Consider the following 19,399-nt stretch of genomic DNA (forward strand, 5'->3'; position numbering starts at 1 on the left):
ACAAAGGAGAAGAACTGAAGAGTTTTACAACCCCACATAAGAGTTATATCCCTTCCTTTGCAATCAGTAGCTGAGAAAGGTTTAGGTCCTATGTAACCATCTGTGAGCTTATCTGAAAAACTGTAATCTAGACATATGAGCAATACAAGAAAGGAGGGTTAATCCTGTTATGGTATAGGTTCAACCTAAACTCAGGACAACACTGGTAAAAATTACAGCTGCGATAATTTCTACCTTCATGTCAACTGTCACAAGCCAAAGCACTGGTGGTTTATTATAGTACTGCTCTGCAGAATGTTCCATTCTGCTGTGTGATTCATGCAAAGCCTGCAAACTGCAAACAATCAGCTAAATTTGAAACTGCCATTCAGAGCGAACTATATTCCAAGAATCCAAACACGGAACTGGGCTTCTTCCTGCTGAATGGCGAGAAACACAAAATCTCCAACTATGTCATGGACATTTAAGATACAGTTTCTAGTGAACCTCAAAGTCCATCCTCTTTTCTAACCACCTCTGCTCAGTCTTTTAGTGCTTCAACCACCCTGCACCCTTTTCAGCCAAGAAGAACTTTCTGCATTCTGTGTGCAGCCACACTAGCTTCATCTTCTGAGTCGGATTCGCTCTGGGATGTGGAGCTGTGAGAGGCAGAACTGCAAGGGGAAGAGCATTCTGGCGAACACAGGTAGTGCATCAGAGGGAGGCGGTATTTCCCACAGAAGTCCACAAATTTAATCTGTCTAACGCAGCAATCAAAGTAGACTCCTGGAGAGAAGGAAGAATAAGTACAAAGTAATCATTACAAAGCAAAGCAAAGAGCCACGGTTTCTTTTTTAATCCTATATTCATCACTCTGAAAAAATATCTTAGTCTTCTTTTTTGAGAATCTTAAGCAGAGGTAGTGGCTGCTTCCATAGTTGTTAATAGAAATACTGGAAGGTCTTAGAGATATCCATCTGACTGCAAAGAAAAGGTCAGGAGATTTACTTTAAAGGCAGCTGACGTTAAAAGGACACTGTTGACTCAGCTTGTTGTCTCTGGTGACTTGGTGGACAGTGGCTGATGGAGATTATAGGATACCTAAAGTGCCCTTTCTCCATCCCCCAAGCCACTCCGTGGTACTACCCTACAGTCAAGGAACTTAAAAAAAGGAAAAAAAAAAAAACCACACACACACACAAAACTCCTTTGATAATGATCTTAAAGAATTAATTATTATACCCAAAATTTGCATAAAGGAGATGATTTTTGGTACCCCTGTCCTTATATAATGAGAAGGAAAAATTAAAAGTTAACCAAATGCCATCATATCTCCACAGGGTCTAACTATACAGCTTCAAAGTTGTTTCACTACTGATCTCACCTGACTTTCATGCTATTATATACTGTGACACAGACTGAAACTAGTAATTAGCTTTTCTGATGCCTAATTTAGTGCTCCTGATCTGTGGCCCTTCAGCTAAGTAAAAATACAGCTAGTGATGACAGGAAAGCAGAGGCTGCTGTGTCGTGGGCTTCCAGCTGCTCCTCCTCCTGCACGTCTCTAACTATGAAGGCTATCACAACAGCTGCAATATAATTGGAACACCTAGAACCCTGGGTCCCATCACCTCTCTGGAGAAGAATCTCAACCTTTACACTCTACCTAAGATTCCTCTGACACAAACTACTCTGTATATAACATATGGGACCAAAATAAAAAGATATGGTCCAAGCAAAGGATAACTTTTCTCCTATTTATTTTTCTTCTGTTATTTCTCCACTGACTTTCTGATTTTGTGATCCTGTAGTAAGTCAGTATAACTGATAGTTTAAAAAGGGAAATTCATAGTATGTTACTTTGAACAATATAGGAAAGTGGACCAATTCTGTAAACTGATCAATCAATATTAACAATAAGTCCCCATAATGTGCTAGCTTCTAAAACAGATAGAAGTAATAAAGCCTTTATAAAATTAAGCATTATAGAGTTGCTGTTGTTTAGTCACTAAGTTGCATTTGACTCTGCGACCCCATAGACTGTAGCCCGCCAGGTTCCTCTATCCATGGGATTTCCCAGGCAAGAACACTGGAGTGGGTTGCTATTTCCTTCTCTAGAGGTTCTTTTCCACCAAGGGACTGACCCTGCATCTCTTGCATCTCCAGCACTGGCAGGAGGATTCTTAATCACTGAACCACCAGGGAGCCCATTATAAAACAGTATAATACTATCTTGTCATTTGTAAGATCTCCAGACTATACAAAGACAAATTATCTCACAAAATGAAAAATTACTTTTGTTTATGAAAGTGAAAGTGAAGTCACTCAGTCGTGCCCGACTCTTTGCAAATCTGAGGGGGAAAATGTCAATGGTTCATTTCAGATTATTATCTCAAACTTTAAGCTAATAATGTAAAAAGTATTTTTGTTCCTAAGATAAATAACATAGCAGTATACTAAAGAACTCATTAAGAAGATATTTAAGAGAGAGAGGAGAATTCTTGTAGAGGTCAATTTCTAGAAAAGAAAGAAAGTGAAGTTGCTCAGTCATGTCTGACTCTTTGCAACCCCAGGGACTGTAGTCTACCAGGCTCCTCAGTCCATGGGATTTTCCAGGCAAGAGTACTGGAGTGGGGTGCCATTTCCTTCGCCAGGGGATCTTCCCGACCCAGGGATTGAACCCGGGTCTCCTGCATTGTAGGCATACGCTTTACTATCTGAGCCACCAGGGAAGGATAAATTCAAAGAGATTAGATATAGACTATTAAGCCTGAGGGCCTGGTGTGAGTGTTGTCTCTTGCCACTGTTAAAGTCAACTTGGAAAGGAGAACCAGAGAAAACCAAAAGCACTTCTAACTTGGCACAGCAATCTCTAAGATTGCTAGCACTTCTAAGAATAAGTGCCCAGAAATGGCCCAAAGCAGTGTCATTTTTCTTTTTTTTAAACTATTAGTATCCTTTTGACCTTTAATATTCTTTGAGAAACTTAAGTCACCTTCTTTCTTTTTAACCTTGTAAGTTTTCAAGGCATAATAGGACCTTGAGAGCCCGGGGAAACCTCAGCTCTGATCATATTTATGCAGCATTTTCCTGGCATCCACATTTATCCTACAATAATAAAAAGCTTCCTGTACCCCTATTAAGTTGGATTTAAAAAAAAAAAAAAAAAAACAAGTCTTTTATGAGGGAGACAAAATAAACTGACCTGCTATCATTTACAGATTCCACTCCAAACACCCTGGCGCTTCAGGCCCTTCATAACCTGGCCTCAATGTACGTTTTACTCGTCTCTCGTTACTCCTTTAACTGTACATTTCAGTCAAATTGTTACTCATCCGACATTTTTTTGCTTTTGTTCCCAATTTTACTCTCTCCAGCTGAAAAGTTTTCTATCCTCAATCAAACCATATCAAAATTCAACTCATGTTTCAAGAACTGTCTCATCTTTTCCAGATCTAATAAAGGTACTCTCTCCCTTCTATGATTTCCAATAGTATTTTGGATTCCTACTTTACTCTGAGTTACATTACATTATTCAATTCTCTCCAAATGCTCTAAACTCAAGAAATTTGAATCATGAATTTAAAAGAATATGGAATTCCAAGATAAATTCTGAAATTGGGACATGTTCATCCTATTCTCATACATTTTGAATTATACTTTACAAAGGTACCTGATACTCAGAATGCTGAGTCTAAAAAAATGTCCTTCAAATAAATATGAAAGGTAGCTAAACATTTTAGAGACTCTTCTAAAGCATTTAGAACTATTTATGTTTTGTGTTTCCCCTCTTATTACCAATTTAGCTTATCCAATGATAGTTCCATGACAGGATAAGACTTTTTTGCCTTGTGTATGAATTTGAAAGTACCATGAAAAGAAGAAATAAGAAAAGAAAGAAGAGAGGGAGGGAGGAAGGAAGGAACACAGAGAGGGTGAAATGTCTCACTATCTGGTAAAAGGGTGAAAAGATAAAGCAAACAAACAGAGAAAAACTACCTTTTTCTGAAAGAAGACAGCTAATTATAACAACATTTAGATCATTAATTTAAAAGTAACTAAATGAATGGGTAACAGGACACAATTAACTTACCTCCACACTTTGGGTTTGGACAATTGCTGGCTAAACTCAAGTATCTAAGAAGATTCCCAGGAAGATCATAGGGAGTGTAGGAAATATTTCGAATTTTAATGGTCCGTGCAGCTAACTCCAGGAGAGTTGGAGGATCATAGGTTAAATCTCTAACAAAACGAACAACCAGTGGGTTCCCTCGCAAACTCAGTTCTTCCAAATGAATAAGGTTGAGGATCTCTCGAGGCAGGTATGTCAGCAAGTTATTGTGAAGACTAAGGGAACGAAGTGAATGCAACCTAGAATGAAGGCAATACAAAAATGAACAGCCGTAAGTGAGGTCACTACTCAGAAAGTTAAGTGTCCCCATAAGAATGAGCCATTAAGGTTAGTATCAATTCAACTAAAATTAAAAGATGCTGAAACTAAATTAGAACCCAAATTTGTGTATGTCATGGAATCTTAAAAAGCTCCAAATACTTAGAAAGTATTCTGTGTTAGCTGATATAAATACTAGATGTGAAGGCTTTTTTTTTTTTTTTTGGCATGCTTTATCATTCAGATACCTAAAAAAGCAAAGATTTCAAATGCAACAGGAATCAAGCTCCTTCACATTATCTCACTGAGTGTGAATGCTACATAGCAAATATGAGTCAACAAAATTCCATAAAACCTTGGGGAACCTACGCCAAAGTAATACCCTATTTTTGATTACAGAAGAGAGGCTCAACAACTATGGAAAACAGCATGGAAGTTCCTCAAAACATTAAAAACAGACCTGTAATATGATCCAGCAATCCCACTCCTAAACATATATTCAGACAAAACTACAATTCAAAAAGATACACGTACCGCTATTTTCACAGAAACACTATTTACAACAGCCAATATGTGGAAACAATCTAAATGTCCATCCACAGGCGCATGGATAAAGAAGATGTACACACACACACACACACACACTGGAATACTACTCAGCCATAAAAAGAATGGCATAATGCCTTCTGCAGTTACATGGGTGGACCTAGATTATCATACTAAGTGAAGGAAGTCAGGAAGAGAAGGACAAATACCATATGATATCACTTACATGTGGAATCTAAAATGTAACACAAATAAACATATCTATGAGTCAGAAATAGACTCACAGACTAGAAACCACACTTCTGACTGCCAAGGAGAAGTGGAGTAGGGGAAAGAAGGATTGGGAGTTTAGGCTTAGAAGATACAAACTGTTACATACAAGATAAACAATAATGTCCTACTGTATGGCACAATGAACTACATTCAATATCCTTTGATATACCATAACAGAATATGAAAAAGAATACATACATACGTATAACTGAATCACTCTGCTGTACAGCAGAACTTAACACAACACTGTAAATCAACTATACTTCAATAAAATTTTTTAAAATAATAAATTTTAAAAAGAGAAAAGAGGCTGAGTAATTTTGAGGAATATGTCAGAGCATTCAAAAGTAAAATTAAAAATAAGCAACCCAATTCACAGCATACCTCAGAGCTTTCTGTATCATTTACTTTGATAACACTTAATTCTTTTCCACATACAAACCATGTGGGTGAACGCTGGACAGTAATTCCTAGGCACAGATGTGTGTGTACACATAACTCCCAAAAATACTCACTGTGAAAGCTGAGGAGGCACACTCTGGATTTTGTTGTCACATAATACCAAGTAATTTAGAGAAGGCAGATTTCCTAATTCTGGTGGTATTTCTTTGATGAAGTTTCCTCCCAGATATAAACACTCTAAACTGCAAAAATAAATGAAAAAAAAAGTTGGACAAGTACCTCATTGTCTTTATTAAAATGAACACGTATCATTTATCCATTCAGCAAATGTTTTATTCAGGATTTGTCTATACAGTCTTTGAAGGAAGAATGCAATCTTCAGGGAGCTCCTATTGTAGGTAAACAAACAAGACACACCAACGTGAGATAGTATTATAATTAAATGCAAAATAAGGCATCAAATAAGCATAACATGATTAAAATATCAAAATGAGCAGACCAATCCATAAATGATATAAATAGAGAAACAATAAAAGGTTTAACAAGTAGAGAAATAATAAAAGGACATTAGTTTTGATTAGAAAGGCTCCCAAAAGTATTGTGACTTCAGCTGGATTATGAATTTAGCCCATTTAGGATAGCAGGAAAGGGGAACTTCAGGTTGGAAAGAGGGTTTTTACGGGATAACAAGTACACCTTTTGACACATAAAAGAATTCATGTTGAGGAACCCAGAGAACAGCTGGAGAAAGGCCAGATTACAGGAGCCCTGTATTATATGCTGGTGGGTTTGGATTCAATACATTATCATTCCACTGAAGAATGGAAAGACACACTTAAGTTTATATTTCTTCTTTGCTCTTATGATAGTAACTGTAAACTTCAGAGGCTAACTAAACAAATTATGCAAAACTGAACCACTATTATGAAATTAAAGTTCCAGTTAATCATCTAATAATGCTAACAATATTTTAGACACAGCATATATTGCACCAAAATGTACTGCTACTCCTTGTGGTGATGACTGGTAGACAGGCTCTCTCCAAAACCTTCTGGAGCAGGGGGAGCAGAGGTAGCAGAGGTAGCAGAATCAGTTCTTACTATATACCTAAAATGTATACATACAGAGCTTTTCCATTACTATTTTGTATTTCCTGCTATATCTGCTAACTCAGTAGACACTATCATTCTTTTAAGACAACTTTAAATGCAGGGAAAAATAAGTCTACTCAACTGTTACCCAAATTTCCAGGTTAAGAATTAACTTGGATACTTTTAAAGCTTTAAAAGCCAGACCCCATTCAGATCCACTAAATCAGAGTTCCAGGGGAAGGACCTGAGCAGTGGCAGATTTTAGGGTATAAGCTATAATGTTAAAAGAAAAAAACAAATTACCCTGCAGAGTTATAGTGAATTACAATCTAAATTAGCATTTAAGAGCACTCATTACCCTACAGCCCCGCCAATACTTACTATCATCACCTGCTTTATCCCTCTTTTTTTCCTATTTAATTTTTTTTTTTTTATTACTTGGCCGGTGTGAAAAATGATACCATTCTATACTTGTAATCTTCTCTTATTATTAGTGAAGTTTAGCATCTTTTTGTGTTTGGAGCCATTTGTACATTTTTAGAAAACAGCCTCTTCCTATCCTTTACCTGTTTTTCTCATGGGTTATACGGCTTTCTCTTATTAATTTGTTGGGAGTTTTGTTGTTGTTAAATATATGTTCTGCATAACCTTGTGCTTCTGTGGCCTACAGCATTTGTTCACATTTTATATGTGTAAAAAGAATGTGGAGCTATTAGGATTGAGCTTGTTAATTGTGCAATTCAAATTTTTTATCGTCTCTCATGATTTCACCTTCTTACTCCGATGGTTAACTTTCTATTAGAACCATGGTCTTTCTACTTCCCTTTAGTGTGAGCATCTTACACGTGTGCTAAGTTCCTTCAGTCATGTCTGACTCTCTGTGATCCTATGGACTGTAGCCTGCCAGGCTCCTCTACCCATAGGATTCTCCAGGCAAGAATACTGGAGTGGTTTGCCATATCCTCCTCCAGGAGCTCCTCCCGACCCAGGGATCAAACCTGAGTCTCCTCTGCACTGCAGGCAGATTCTTTATCACTGAGCCACCCAAGAAACTTCCCTTCAGAGTTTTGTCAATTTTTGCTCTCTTTCTCCTCAAAATATGGAAGCTATACTGAAGATCCATTCAGGTTCATGACTATTATAACTTCTTGTTGCATCATTCCTTAACTCACATGAAGCATTTCTCATTCTTCCTTCTAATCCATTTTGCCTTAAAATCTACTTCCTCTGATTATCAATACTGTCTACCAGTTTTATTTTTGTTAATATTTATATCATTTAATGGATGTGAGAGTTGGACTGTGAAGAAGGCTGAGCGCCGAAGAACTGATGCTTTTGAACTGTGGTATTGGAGAAGACTCTTGAGAGTCCCTTGGACTGCAAGGAGATCCAACCAGGCCATTCTGAAGGAGATCGGCCCTGGGATTTCTTTGGAAGGAATGATGCTAAAGCTGAAACTCCAGTACTTTGGCCACCTCATGTGAAGAGCTGACTCATTGGAAAAGACTCTGATGCTGGGAGGGATTGGGGGCAGGAGGAGAAGGGGACGACAGAGGATGAGATGGCTGGATGGCATCACCGACTCAATGGACGTGAGTCTGAGTGAACTCCGGGAGTTGGTGATGGACAGGGAGGCCTGGCGTGCTGCGATTCATGGGGTCGCAAAGAGTCGGACATGACTGAGCGACTGAACTGAACTGATATCATTTAATTGTAGCTCCTCCATTTACCAGTATAAGAATTTGTCCCCATTACTTAATCTCATTATCTCTCAGTTTCCTCTTTAAAATGGAATAACATTACTATATAATAGAATCAACAAATATGAACTAGGCACTGACCATGTGCCAGGTACTGTTCTGGGTATATAGTGTAAATAAGACCAAGTTCTTGACCTTAAGAAGAAGTAAATCAATAAATGTATACATATTATGCCAGACAGTTTTAAGTGCTATGAAGAAAATGGAGGTAATCAGACAGTGATGGAAGTGATACTGTAGATGCTATTGTTATTGTTTATAGTCTCTAAGTCGTGTCCAACTCTGCAATCCCAAGGACTGCAGCACACCAGGCTCCACTGTCCAAACTCATGTCCTTTGAGTTGATGATGCTATCTAACCATTTTATCCTCTGTTGCCCCTTTCTCCTGTCCTCAATCTTTCCAAGCATTAGGGTCTTTTCCAGTGAGTCAGCTCTTAGCATCAGGTGGCCAAAGTATTGGAGCTTCAGCTTCAGCATCAGTCCTTCCAATGAATAATCAACGTTGAATTCGTTTAGGATTGACTGGTTGGATCTCCTTGCAGTCCAAGGGACTCTCAAGAGTCTTCTCCAGCGTCACAATTCAAAAGCATCAATTCTTTGGGACTCAGCCTTCTTTATGGTCCAATTCTCACATGCGTACATGACTACTGGAAAAAAATCATAGCTTTGACTATATGCACCTTTGTCAGCAAAGTGATGTCTTTGTTTTTAATATAGTCTCTAGCTTTGTCATAGCTTTCCATCCAAGGAAGAAGAGTCTTTTTAATTTCATGATTGCAGTCACGATCTGCAGTGATTTGGGAACCCAAGAAATAAAATCTGTCACTACTTGCACTTTTCTCCCTTCTATTTGCCATGAAGTGATAGGACTGGGTGCAATGATCCTATTTTTTTTTCTTTAATGTTGAGTTTCAAGCCAGCTTTTTCACTTTCCTCTTTCGTCCTCATCAAGAGGCTCTTCAGTTCCTCTTCACTTTCTGCCATTAGAATGGTTGCATATCTAAGGTTGTTGATATTTCTCTTGGCAATCCTGATTCCAGCTTGTACCCTGCATATTAGTTAAATAAACAGGGTAACAATATACAGCCTTATTGCATTCCTTCCAAATTTTGAACCAGTCTGTTGTTGCATATCCATTTCTAACTGTTGCTTCCTGACCCACGTACAGGTTTCTCAGGAGAAAGGTTAGGTGTCTGGTACTCCCATCTCCTTAAGAATTTTTCACAGTTTATTGTGATCCACACAGGCTTTAGCATAGTCAACGAAGCAGAAGTAGATGCTTTTGTGAAATTCCCTTGCTCTTTCCATGGTCCAACAATTGTTGGCAATTTTATCTCTGGTTCCTCTGCCTCTTTGAAACACAGCTTATACACGTGAAAGTTCTCAATTCACATACTGCTGAAGCCTAGCTTGAAGGACATTAAGCATAATCTTGTGTAATGAGCACAACTGTATGGTAGCTTGAACATTCTTCAGCATTGCCCTTCTTTGGGACTGGAATAAAAACAAACCTTTTCCAATCCTGTGGCCATTGCTGGGGCTTTCAAATTTTTTTTTTTTAATTTTATTTTATTTTTAAACTTTACATAATTGTATTAGTTTTGCCAAATATCAAAATGAATCCATCACAGGGGCTTTCAAATTTGCTGACATATTGAGTGCAGCACTTTCATAGCATCATCAGCATCATCTTTTAGGATTTGAAATAGCTCAGTTGGAATACCATCACCTCCACTGGCTTTGTTCACAGTGATGCTTCCTGAGGCCTGCTTGACTTCACACTCTAGGATGTCCGGCTGTAGGGGAGTGACCACACCATCATGGTTATCCAGGTCATTAGGACCTTTTTTGTTCTTCTGTGTATTTTTGCCACATCTTCTTAATCTCTTCTGCTTCTGTTAGGTCCTTACCATTTCTGTCCTTTATCATGCCTATCCTTGCGTGAAAAGTTCCCCTGATATCTCCAATTTTCTCAAACAGATCTCTAGTCTTTCCCATTCTATTGATTTCCTCTATTTCTTTACATTGTTCATATAAGAAGGCGTTCTTATCTCTCCTTGCTATTCTCTCCAGAACTCTGCACTCAGTAGAGTACACTGGGTGGCCAAAAAAGGTTTACCTTAGGAGGTGACACTTGAATGGAGATCTGATTGAAATGACTGAGGGAGTACAAATCTCTGAGGTGGAAAAAAGCTTGGGTGCTGTGAAAGAGCAACACAGCCAGTGTGGGTACATCAGGGTAACAGAGGGGGGTTAGTGGAGACTGGGGAAGTCAGAAAGGTAGCCTGGGAAAGCCAGATTACAGAGGATCTTCAGGCCTTAGCAAGGATTTATCCTAGGTAGAAGGGGTGTGCAGAGAAGGTGATGGCACCCCACTCTGGTACTCTTGCCTGGAAAATCCCATGGACGAGGAACCTGGTAGGCTGAAGTCCACAGGGTCGCTAAGAGTTGGATACGACTAAGAGACTTCACTTTCACTTTTCACTTTCATGCATTGGAGAAGGAAATGGCAACCCACTCCAGTGATCTTGCCTGGAGAATCCCAGGGACAGGGGAGCCTGGTGGGCTGTCGTCTCTGGGGTCGCACAGAGTCGGGCACGACTGAAGCGACTTAGCAGTAGCAGCAGCAACAGGGAGATGGAATTAAAGTAAGACAGACTGGTTCATAAAGATGCAGAAAACAGAAAATAAGAAAAACACAGAAACATAAGAATCATACACTTCTGGATTGAGAAAGTTGTTTTCCTGAGGTAGCATGTCCATACTATATCATTTTCAAATACTCACCACAGGCTTTTGAAGTACGTTATATGTTCAAAGGCAAAAACACAAATGGAGGAATCATTTTTTGGTATTTGCCCCAGACTATATGCAGATCAGGAAGCAACAGTTAGAACTGGACATGGAACAACAGACTGGTTCCAAATAGGAAAAGGAGTACGTTAAAGCTGTATATTGTCACCCTGCTTATTTAACTTCTATGCAGAGTACATCATGAGAAATGCTGGACTGGAAGAAGCACAAGCTGGAATCAAGAGTGCCAGAAGAAATATCAGTAACCTCAGATATGCAGATGACACCACCCTTATGGCAGAAAGTGAAGAGGAACTAAAAAGCCTCTTGATGAAAGTGAAAGAGGAGAGTGAAAAACTTGGCTTAAAGCTCAACATTCAGAAAACGAAAATCACGGCATCTGGTCCCATCACTTCATGGGAAATAGATGGGGAAACAGTGGAAACAATGGCTGACTTTATTTTCTAGGGCTCCAAAATCACTGCCGATGGTGACTGCAGCCATGAAATTAAAAGATGCTTATTCCTTGGAAGGGGAGTTATGACCAACCTAGATAGCATATTCAAAAGCAGAGACATTACTTTGCCAACAAAGGTTCGTCTAGTCAAGGCTATGGTTTTTCCAGTGGTTATGTATGGATGTGAGAGTTGGACTGTGAAGAAAGCTGAGCGCCGAAGAATTGATGCTTTTGAACTGTGGTGTTAGAGAAGACTCTTGAGAGTCCCTTGGACTGCAAGGAGATCCAACCAGGCCATTCTGAAGGAGATCGGCCCTGGGTTTTCTTTGGAAGGAATGATGCTGAAGCTGAAACTCCAGTACTTTGGCCACCTCATGTGAAGAGTTGACTCACTGGAAAAGACTCTGATGCTGGGAGGGATTGGGGGCAGGAGGAAAAGAGGACGACAGAGGAGAAGATGGCTGGATGGCATCACCGACTCAATGGACGTGAGTCTGAGTGAACTCCGGGAGTTGGTGATGGACAGGGAGGCCTGGCGTGCTGCGGTTCAATGGGGTCGCAAAGAGTCGGATATGACTGAGTGAACTGAACTGAAGGCATTGAAAGAAAGAAGTCAGAAGGAAGAATTGAGAGCCAGAAAAAACTCAGTATGTGACTCTAAATAGGGTAAAGAGTTTTGATTTAAATTTTACTGCATTCTATTTATCATCTGGTTGAGTCATCTCTTTTGTAAGATATCAACCTATTGCATGGTAGCTTCAAAACATTCCAGGACATTAATATTTAGTTTTTATTTCTATCACAATTCTCATATTTTTAATTTCTAAAGCCACCTGGAAAAGGTCAGTTTTCATTCCAATCCCTAAGAAAGGCAATGCCAAAGAATGCTCAAACTACTGCACAATTGCATTCATCTCACACGCTAGTAAAGTAATGCTCAAAATTCTCCAAGCCAGGCTTCAGCAATATGTGAACCATGAACTTCCAGATGTTCAAGCTGGCTTTAGAAAAAGCAGAGGAACCAGAGATCAAATTGCCAACATCTGCTGGATCATAGAAAAAGCAAGAATTCCAGAAAAACATCTATTTCTGCCTTATTGACTATGCCAAAGCCTTTTGATTGTGTGGATCACAATAAACTGTGGAAAATTATGAAAGAGAAAGCAATATCAGACCACCTGACCTGCTTCTTGAGAAATCTGTATGCAGGTGAGGAAGCAACAGTTAGAACTGGACATGGAACAAAGGACTGGTTCCAAATAGGAAAAGGAGTACATCAAGGGTGTATACTGTCACCCTGCTTATTTAACTTATATGCAGAGTACATCATGAGAAATGCTGGACTGGATGAAGCACAAGCTGGAATCCAGATTGCTGGGAGAAATATCAATAACCTTAGATATGCAGATAACACCACCCTTATGGCCAAAAGAGAAGAACTAAAGAGACTCTTGATGAAAATGAAAGAGGAGAGTCAAAAAGCTGGCTTAAAGCTCAACATTCAGAAAACTAAGATCATGGCATCTGGTCCCATCACTTCATGGGAAATAGATGGGGAAACAGTGGAAATAGTGTCAGACTTTTTTTGGGCTCCAAAATCACTGCAGATGGTGACTGCAGCCATGAAATTAAAAGACGCTTACTCCTTGGAAGGAAAGTTATGACCAACTTAGATAACATATTCAAAAGCAGAGACATTACTTTGCCAACAAAGGTCCATCTAGTCAAGGCTATGGTTTTTCCAGTGGTCATGTATGGATGTGAGAGTTGGACTGTGAAGAAAGCTGAGGGCCAAAGAATTGATGCTTTTGAGCTGTGGTATTGGAGAAGACTCTTGAGAGTCCCTTGGACTGCAAGGAGATCCAACCATTCTAAAGAAAATCAGTCCTGAATATTCACTGGAAGGACGGATGCTGAAGCTCCAATATTTTGTCCACCTGATGCGAAGAACTGACTCATTTGAAAAGACCCTGATGCTGTGAAAGATTGAAGGCAGAAGGAGAAGGGGACGACAGAGGATGAGACAGTTGGATGGCATCACTGACTCAACTGACATGAATTTGAGTAAACTCTGGGAATTGGTGATGGACAGGGAGGCCTGGGGTGCTGCAGTCCAGGGTTCACAAAGAGTCAGACATGACTGAGCAACCGAACTGACTGACTGACTGATTGAAAACCACATCAGGCAGATAGTGAAACAGGTCATGGTCAAAACAACAATTAACCTACTTAAGAACAAAACCAAGTTTGTCCATATATTAGCTGAACAGTTATACCTACTTGTTGAATAAGAACTTCATATTTTGATGGAAAGAATCTACATCTACAACCTCATGATTCACACTGAGCCTAATTTACTCCAGGGGAATGAATTTAATCATAAAAACAGGATTTTCACCTTCTACTTATTTGTTACTCTTCAAAGTCATCGTTTAGAAACCACTTTTTTTTTTTTTTTAATTTTATTTTATTTTTAAACTTTACATAATTGTATTAGTTTTGCCAAATATCAAAATGAATCCACCACAGGTATACATGTGTTCCCCATCCTGACCCCTCCTCCCTCCTCCCTCCCCATACCCTCCCTCTGGGTCGTCCCAGTGCACTAGCCCCAAGCATCCAGTATCGTGCATCGAACCTGGACTGAGAATGAAACTGGACCACTTTCTAACACCATACACAAAAATAAACTCAAAATGGATTAGAAACCACTTTTTAAAAACTGTATCACTAGGATCAATTGAGTATAGGAAACACACATCAAGATAACCTGCTAAATCTGGAGGGTCAAATCCAACAATTAAGCCAGGACTGTTTACTTGTTATTCCTTCCTGGAAGGATGGAAGGTGGGGAAAAAGGGAACCTTTACATGGATTATACACTCTGCATTATTTTTTACATTGTTAAAGAGGGAAGATATATTCCAAGTATCCAGAAACACCTCATTTGGTTTTAAAAGCAACTTAGCCCAATACACAAAATACATCAAGGTTACCAATGAGATCGAGGGAGCCCATGTATATTCTAAGAGAAAATGGTGTTCTTGGGCAGGTACGTCAGTTAGGGTTTGAGTAACCGAAGCTCTGCCTCTCCTTTTTTGAAGCTTTAATATATTATTTCAGTAGTAAGTAATAAGCAGCCTACGAGGATTGAATCATATGAATCTCACTGTCACTATTTGGCCTCAAGCAAATCACTGATACTAAGTCTCAGTTTCTTCATCTGTAAAGAGAAGAGGGTGAATCAGGCCAATTGCCTAGGCTGTCTCTTCTTCTAAGAGTATATACAGCATTTCTACATGACCCTTTCAGCCTACATTCAACTAGTGTCTCTATTTGTGAGATTTAATTGTGAGATTTTAATTGTGAGACTTAAAAAGCATATTCAGAGGACCTACCACAAGGTCTGCTGCATTGTAAGTATTAAAAAAAATGGGACTTTTGCCTATCTTTTCCCCCATGTGATGGAAATAATATTTATCCTGAGTTTTCCTTAGTATGTTTAAAAAAATTCAAATGAGAATGTTGCAACTACATAACATCAAAATTAGAAAGAACAAGGTCTGACAATTTTACATTTAAATTCCTCTCCAACTCTTCTATTTCTAGCATTACCCTAGTATAAGCTACCATCATCTCTCATTCTACTAGAAGAGACTCCCTCCAACCAGCCCTCAAAGACTCTTCTTGGCTCTCTATTTGTTCCCCACTCTATTCCTGCACAGCAACAAGACAGCCCTGCTTTTATAAAACTCAGGTGTACTTCAAATAAAATCCAAGCTTTACCATGGCCTTCAAGTTATGACATGGCCTAGGATCTGGTCCAAATTTATATTTGCCACCTTTCCTGTTGCTTACTTTCTCACTATGCTCTAGTACAATGTCCTCCTTTCAATGTTTCGGCCTTCAGTCCTTCTTGCCTCTGGGTTTTCATGTGCACTGTTCCTACAACCTGGACTGATCCCATCCCATTCTCTCCTGGTGAACTCCTGGTTCATTTCAGTTCAGTGGCTCAGTCGTGTCCGACTCTTTGCGACCCCATGAATCGAAGCACGCCAGGCCTCCCTGTCCACCACCAACTCCTGGAGTTCACTCAGACTCACGTCCGTCGAGTCGGTGATGTCATCCAGCCATCTCATCCTCTGTTGTCCCCACCTCCTCCTGCCCCCAATCCCTCCCAGGATCAGAGTCTTTCCAATGAGTCAACTCTTCGCATGAGGTGGCCAAAGTACTGGAGTTTCAGCTTTAGCATCAGTCCTTCCAAAGAACGCCCAGGACTGATCTTTAGGGTGGACTGGTTGGATCTCCTTGCAGTCCAAGGGACTCTCAAGAGTCTTCTCCAACACCACAAGTCAAAAGCATCAATTCTTCGGCCCTCAGCCTTCTTCACAGTCCAACTCTCACATCCATACCTGACTACTGGAAAAACCATAGCCTTGACTAGATGGACCTTTGTTGGCAAAGTAATGTCTCTGCTTTTGAATATGCTATCTAGGTTCGGCATAATTTTCCTTCCAAGGAGTAAGCGTCTTTTAATTTCATGGCTGCAGTCACCATCTGCAGTGTAACTCTACCTTTAAAAGCTCATCTCAAAGTTACTTGCTCAAACCAAACTAAGTTACTTCATTTCAACTCACTCCTACTTCTTCACAAAACTTGTAACAATTGTCATTAGATAATGCAGTTAACAGCTGTTTAACCTCTCCTCTGTTACAATGCTCCAGGAGGGCAGGATCCCTTTCATCACTGTATCCCCAGAACCTAGGACAGTGCCTGACACAGGGTAGGCACCTCATAAAAATCTGCTGGTGAGTAAACAAAGGGACATCTTGTCCAAACGCTTTCCTTTGCAGATTAGGAAACTATAGTCAGGATATGTTAAATGACTTGCCTAAACTTGGGACACCAGGAGTTCTTATTCTCACGTCAGTGTTTTTTCACTACACTGAACTCTGAAGTCCCTTTGACTCTGAGCTCTAATATCTAGTTATCTCAGAAAACTCAACAAAAGATGCAAAAATACTTTACAGACGGTAGTTACTTTTCTTTCACTTTGGACAAAACACTTACTCTTGCTTCATTTCTCACTTTATTTAAGGGACTTTTGTTACTTCTCTGCTTCCTTCTTCCATTTAATTCAACATATATTTACTGAATAATCCAGTCAATGAGGCAGATCTGTAAACACGGAGTTATAATCAGTAAGGTTAAGTGCAATGGCAGGGTGCATGACGTACAAAAGAAGTACAGTTCAGACAATAACTCATTGTTGTCCAGGAAGCAGTAAAGGAAGGAAACAAGTGGCCTTCAAAACAAGTTTTGAAGGATGAACAGGAGTTTGCCAAAGTGCAAGCAACATTCCAGACAAAGGGAACAGCAGTTCAGAGGCACTGTACCCATTCAACACATATTTAGTCAGTGCCTACAAAGTAAAGCGCACAGATTAGTGAACTCCACAAATATTGGAATACCACAAAACCACAAATTGCTGGTATCGCTACAGAGAGGATGGATGGAGCAGGAAATGTAGTGACAAGCAAGGATCAGCTCCGAGTACCTGGTATGTCATGCTAAAAAACACAAACATTGGTTTATAGGCATGGAAAACCACCCAAGACTTCGGAGTAAAGAAGTGATAACCGCGGATTTACATTTGTTAGAGTGTGTGCTCGGTTCGATCACTCCCCCAGACCCCAGAAAGACGAAAGAAAAACTGTCTTGAAAATCTGCACAGGACAAACACAACAAATCAAACGCTGCGTTCACATCCATGACCTTCTTAGATCTTCACTCCACCTCCACGAGTTGGCAGGGCAGTACTCGCAGTTAAAGAGTTCAAAAAGAGCCTGGACTAAGATGAGTACGTGACCCCACGGCGCCAAGACCAGGTGGGGGACTCTGGAGCTCCCGGACCCCGTCCCGGGCCTCCCTACTCTCAGGAAGGCACCCGCTCACCTCCTCAAGTTCTCGATCTCGGCCGGGATGCTCTGAAGCTGGTTGCCGCCGAGGCTGAGGGTCTGCAGCGCGCGCAGCTCCAGCAGCGAGGTGGGCACCTCCTGGAAGCAGTTCCCGCTGAGGTTAAGCACCTGGAGGCTGCGGCAGAGCGGCGACTGAGCCAGGCCCTTGGGGAAGGCGCCCGGCCCGCCAAGCCTGTTGTTCTTGGCCAGCAGCGTGCGCAGGCCGCGCAGCGCCAGCAGCTCCGGCCCCAGCGCGGTCAACGCGTTGCCGCTCACGTCCAACAGCTGGAGGTGCGGGAAGCCGCTGCCCAGTGCCCGCGGCAGCGACACCAGACGGTTGTGCGGTAGCAGCAGCCGCAGCAGCGCCTCCCGCGCCCCGCGCCGCTCCTCGCCCCGCGCCTCCAGCTCCGACTCCAGCGTCTCGAGAGACACACTGAGGCGAGACAAGTTCAGTTCGGCCTCCCCGGCTGTGGCCACAGCCCCTCCAACCTCCTCCATCCCGGCCGCCGCAGAGGGCCGCGCTCGACCCACAAGCCGGGAGCTCCGCGGCGCCCCGGAACCTGAACCTCGGGCTGCGTCGGAAGTGGCGCGGACGGGCGCTAACCCCGCGCGCCCCCGCCGAGTCACGCGACGCGAGGCGGCGGGGTGCGCGCGCCGCTCGGGGGCCAGGCTCCGCCTCACGCGACACGCGGCGCGCGGTGCTGTCGGGGCGCGCCGGACAGGGGTGGAGACCCGGCCTCCTCGGCGCTACCTAGTTACCCTAGGAATCCGGCAGTGTGTAGGCAGCCACGCTTTATAGTCTTTGGCGTCGGCTGACCTGCCCCCGGGGTCGAGGACAGTTTAGTTGTTTCGCTTTGAGGGTTCGCGCGTCACGGTGCACCGCCTTCTCGGTTCCTACCCAGTTTAGGAGTGGGGCCCCTGGTCTGCGGGATTCAGCGAACGCGCAGGAATGTAGTCTTGATTCAGCTCCGTGACTGCAAGGCCCAGGAATTTCAAGTCCTGGGATTAACCAAGACGATTTTGAAGGGCGGAGGCAGCTGGACTAGAAAGTCAGAACTCTTTAGGTTCTTACCTGGGGTTCAGCTCTTAAATAGACTTATTTCCTCGGACAAGGGATTTAATTTCAGTTTCTCCACCCATAAAATATGGATAATCCTTGCCCTCCTTGTCTTACAGCATTTTTTAATGGAATGTATATCAAATAAGGGCCTTTCGCCATTTTAGCTGTAGAAGTACTTGGTTTTTTGGTTTAAATTGAAGTAGCTGGAAATGAATCTGGGGAGCCATGGAGGAGTTTTAGTTAATTCCAGACAGCTCGAAGTAATTGATCAGTTTAAGAACGCCAAAAGCATTGTGGATTGCCATTTCCTTCACCAGATTGATGTTTTACTTCAGGTCAAAAACCACAATTTAACTGTGAAAATCTACACTCTGGCTTTAAGTCAGTATTTCTAATTTGCATTTTCTGCCTGGCCCTAAACTCAATCTTTTCTGAAATTGCTTTTTATAATTTTGGAAAGTCATGAATAGAAATAAAAATATTTAGTGTATTTTTTACAAAGTTTATGCATAAAAGTGTTAAAAGATTGTGTATAACCAATTCCATTAAATTGCTTTCTTCCTGAAAAGGAGAATAAAGTAACTTTTTTCTTGCCAGTCATTTGTGTTTTTAAAACCTAATGAATTTGAAACCTGTTTCGAAAGGGCCCTTTTAAAAATTAGACTGTCCTTACTTTGGATCAAGATTACA

General features: G+C 41.2%; 1 protein-coding gene across 1 annotated transcript; it reads right to left on the reverse strand.

Annotated features, from left to right (window-relative positions):
• Positions 1–116: 116 nt before the first annotated feature.
• Positions 117–18,147, reverse strand: LRRC58 (leucine rich repeat containing 58). The gene is made up of 4 exons (NM_001206760.1): positions 17,648–18,147; positions 5,704–5,832; positions 4,073–4,350; positions 117–765 (listed from the first exon to the last, which is right to left on the reverse strand). The coding sequence occupies exons 1-4, from the start codon at positions 18,145–18,147 to the stop codon at positions 557–559; spliced, it is 1,116 nt and encodes a 371-aa protein (NP_001193689.1). The 3' UTR covers positions 117–556.
• Between the last annotated feature and the right edge of the window lie 1,252 nt (positions 18,148–19,399).

This window comes from Bos taurus, chromosome 1, assembly GCF_002263795.3.
Source record: "Bos taurus isolate L1 Dominette 01449 registration number 42190680 breed Hereford chromosome 1, ARS-UCD2.0, whole genome shotgun sequence".
NCBI classification, from domain to species: domain Eukaryota; kingdom Metazoa; phylum Chordata; class Mammalia; order Artiodactyla; family Bovidae; genus Bos; species Bos taurus.

Excerpts from the sequence above, each read along its gene's own strand:
- LRRC58 (NM_001206760.1), bottom strand. The coding sequence starts at position 18,147 with ATGGAGGAGGTTGGAGGGGCTGTGGCCACAGCCGGGGAGGCCGAACTG. Across the intron at positions 5,833-17,647 it reads GAGATCGAGAACTTGAGGAG|TTTAGAGTGTTTATATCTGG; the intron begins GTGAGCGGGTGC and ends TTATTTTTGCAG. Across the intron at positions 766-4,072 it reads TCCAAACCCAAAGTGTGGAG|GAGTCTACTTTGATTGCTGC; the intron begins GTAAGTTAATTG and ends CCTTCTCTCCAG.